We start from the raw sequence: 3,574 nt of genomic DNA on the forward strand, positions 1-3,574 counted from the left end.
TAATCTTAATATATTAAAATTCTGATTATAGTTTAAATTATTTAAGAGATAATAGATAAACTTTATATATATATATTATTAAATATTGACAATCATAAGTTAATTATTATGGCTTCCAAATTATAACAAATAAAAATAAATATGAAAACTAAGATCAAAAAACGCCACAAAAAAACAGGGCATTAGAAGCGTTTTTTAAAACGCCACAAAAAACACTATGAAAACGGCGTCGTTTTCCTTTCTTAAATTTCATCTTCTTGTGTCATGCCCGACACTTAGCCATTTCCCCCAAAATCCCAAAACAGATATCCCAAACGCTTAGCCATTTCCAGCAAAACCCCAAAATAGATTTCCCCAATTCTCTACATTTCCCCTAATCCCTAAATTTCCCCCAAAATCCCTAAGTTTTTTTTAATAGTACTTCGTTTAAGTAAAGCCCTTGTATTTTAAAAAAATTCAATTTTTTTCAGGTATTAGAGAAAGCGATTCGGCCAGGTATTTCAGCATCTAGAGTTTCTATCAATGTTGGAGAAGAGGTAAATATTCGAGTAATTCATGCTTCTAGTTGATTTTTATTTGAAATTTGATCGATCTTATTTTTCTTTTATTTGTAATTGATGTCGAAGATGCTTGATTTGTTTAGGCTTTGTCTCAGTAAATACTGATATAAAGTAAGAAGATAGTAAAGAATGCAAGATTAACATTTTTTTTTGTTTCTTTTTCTTTTAATATATGTGAGGTTCTGGCAGATTTATCAACGGAAATAAACTTTTAGAAAAATGAAAATATCGGAGGTTTTCGCGAGAGAGAATTTCTTTTTCTCTTTCTCCAGATTCATTTGATTTATGTGATTATGTCAGGAAAGACGTAGGACTCTTACCATTTTTTTGCCTATAAATATACATATTTATACCCCTTCAGTTCAGAATCAGAGAGAGAAAAGAACAAACCCAAGATTTTAGTTTTAGTTTTTGAATCTTTAGATCAAAATAATGGCAGAGGAAGTAGTACTGCTGGATTTCTGGCTAAGTATGTTTGGGATGAGATCCAGGATTGCTTTGGCTGAGAAAGGGATAAAGTATGAATACGAGGAAGAAGACTTGTGGAACAAGAGTGCTTTACTGTTACAGACGAACCCTGTTCATAAGAAAATCCCTGTTCTTATCCATAACGGTAAACCTATTTGTGAGTCGCTCATTCAGGTTCAGTACATCAATGAGGTATGGCATGACAAAGCTCCTTTGCTCCCTTCTGACCCTTACCAAAAAGCTACTGCTAGATTCTGGGCTGATTATGTTGACAAGAAGGTACGTTCTTTTCTTAAGATGCAATATGTGAAAATAAGAAAATAGTTTTAGTTCAGAAATTTTTATCAAATTTCTCTCTGGAAAATGTGAAGGCAGAGCATGAAATTTTGGCTGTAATTTAGTTGTATGACGATTTAGAGTAGAAATTCTACTGTACAAGATTTGCACCTTTGCCTTTTTTGGTATTTTTATTCATTTTTCACTTACAAAAGTACATATTGATGAGGAGTGGGTGTCTGCTTGAAAATGACTGTGCATTCCTTTTAGTTCTTTATTATCTTAAAAATAAAAAAAAATTTGGCTTCCCGAATGAAATGGTTATCAAGTTGCTTAAATCAAATTCCTTTAAGTTGTGTTAGTAGATCATAGTTTTTTCTATCAGGTTTAGATTATGGCATTACATATTTTGTCTTGACAGACATCATGATCCTGCTATTTTTATTCATTGATTGATGATAGGATTTTGGACTTGTACCTATTAAAGTTGCTACTTGGGGACCATTTGTTCTTCTTAATATGGACAATGAGATTTTACAAAAGGACAATATTGATACTGGCAACGTTGCAAGTGAATGGCTTGGTAGCTCCTCTGAATTATTTAGCCTTAATGGAGTTGATACCACACTAACTTATGTTTGTCGATGTGAGTACATCATAGAATGTAACTGGAAGGTGCGTCTCTGTGGTTAATGGAAGCTCCTTCAATTTAGTTTCTTGCTCTTAGCTTTTTATGATAATACCTAAATGATATATGGAGTTTCCTTGTAGCTTTAATGATGCTATATGTATGCTTTGTCTTCTGATAAAGCATTAATTATTATTATCACTAGCACTAACGACATTATGTTGTCTTGAATATTAAATTGCATATTCTCCTTATTAATGATTATATGATTGCTGTCCAAAGCTTGCTGAACATACATGGAGATGGCTAGTTGTATTTTGTTTCTTTTACTTACAGGTATTCTGCGACAACTACTTGGATGGTGGTTACCATGTGCCATTTGCACACAAAGGCCTTGCATCTGGTCTTTCACTTGATTCATATACATGCTTCTATTTTTACGTAAGTTTTAGATTATACAAGGTTAATGATAGGTAATATTGTTTTAGAGGAGACTTATGCTTGGCTTCATATGCATTAGCCTCTCGAATGTTGTGTTTATGTATGTTGGGCAGTTCAAAGTGCATGCATGTGTGGGATGCTGACATTAACCGAGGTTTGAAAGTTCCTCTTACATAATATTGATGTTTTCTACTTTTTAGCAATAGTTGCAGTCTGTAGAATTCAACCATTTTTCTATTTTATTATAGAGAAGATTTTCTGTGCGACATGTATTATGTAACTCATTTCGTTTTTCATGTATTGGTAATATGGTTCCTATTTAACCGAGCACTTGTTTTGGCCTTAGGATGACAAAGCTTTCATTGAGAGAAGTCTAGCGGATAGTGAAAAAGTTCACGTACTAGCAAATAATCTCTGGTTTTGTTTGTATGCTCAAAATTTACTGTTAATCTTGCAACCTCCAAAACCTGTTTAATAACCAAGGAAAATACGCAGATGGAAGACATTAGACTGTGTGAAGGTGTTCAAAAGGGTATTGAATCACCTGCATATAGTGCTGGAAGGTATGCGCCAAATGTTGAGAAGGCCATGCATCATTTCCATTGTCTGCTTTATGATAATCTCATAAACTTCTTCTATTTGCTTAATGCATTTCTAAACTGCTGCTTAGCATTCATTGGAACTGCCCAGGGTAAGTTTCTTTTTGGTTTATATTGTTAAGAAGCCTTTTTTTTTTCTTCAAGACTATCCATCTTCAGTATAATTCTATTAAATAGAATTTGTACTGTAGTCTCATATTTTATGATCTGCTAGATGATTTGGCTACATCCATGCTTGTCCTCTTGTTGCAAACTAAGTCTCATTCATATCGTGTAACGTCCTCTAACCCTATACCGTCACCGAAACAGGGTTACGAGACATTACCAGTCAATACAGTCCAATTTCGGTCATTAATTAAAATAAATATTCACACACATCCTAGTTTTAAGATGTCGTCCCTTTAATGGGCCCTCGCGGTCCAATATGAACAGTAAATTCAATTCGGGACTGATTTAGAATCACTACGAATTTTTAGTAAATTTTAAAATTCATACTACATACCGTTGTCAACCATAATTTACTCATTTCATCAATACTTTTACAACCTAAATGACTCTCATTAAACATCTTGGGTACATGCCATTATCAATACTCAACATAC

At 33.2% G+C, this 3,574-nt stretch overlaps 1 protein-coding gene across 4 annotated transcripts; it reads left to right on the plus strand.

Moving 5' to 3' along the window:
- Positions 1-264: 264 nt before the first annotated feature.
- Positions 265-3,198, plus strand: LOC107920349 (glutathione S-transferase U23). Of its 4 annotated transcripts, none has more exons than XM_041074830.1 (5): positions 265-536; positions 740-1,307; positions 1,767-1,979; positions 2,269-2,373; positions 2,720-3,198. In XM_041074830.1, the coding sequence occupies exons 2-5, from the start codon at positions 993-995 to the stop codon at positions 2,846-2,848; spliced, it is 762 nt and encodes a 253-aa protein (XP_040930764.1). In that variant the 5' UTR covers positions 265-536; positions 740-992; the 3' UTR covers positions 2,849-3,198. The 4 variants fall into 4 exon arrangements, with proteins under 4 accessions (XP_040930764.1, XP_040930765.1, XP_016705504.2 ...); XM_041074831.1 differs by having other exon boundaries at positions 266-536; positions 1,052-1,307; XM_016850015.2 differs by adding an exon at positions 2,487-2,527 and having other exon boundaries at positions 267-1,307; positions 2,720-2,861.
- Positions 3,199-3,574: the final 376 nt, after the last annotated feature.

This window comes from Gossypium hirsutum, chromosome A08, assembly GCF_007990345.1.
Source record: "Gossypium hirsutum isolate 1008001.06 chromosome A08, Gossypium_hirsutum_v2.1, whole genome shotgun sequence".
Lineage (NCBI taxonomy): Eukaryota > Viridiplantae > Streptophyta > Magnoliopsida > Malvales > Malvaceae > Gossypium > Gossypium hirsutum.

What these genes read in the sequence shown, in the direction of transcription:
- LOC107920349 (XM_041074830.1), top strand. Translation starts at nt 993, where the DNA reads ATGGCAGAGGAAGTAGTACTGCTGGATTTCTGGCTAAGTATGTTTGGG. An exon ending in CTGATTATGTTGACAAGAAG is followed by an intron (nt 1,308 to 1,766) that starts GTACGTTCTTTT and finishes GATTGATGATAG; the next exon opens with GATTTTGGACTTGTACCTAT. An exon ending in TCATAGAATGTAACTGGAAG is followed by an intron (nt 1,980 to 2,268) that starts GTGCGTCTCTGT and finishes TTTTACTTACAG; the next exon opens with GTATTCTGCGACAACTACTT.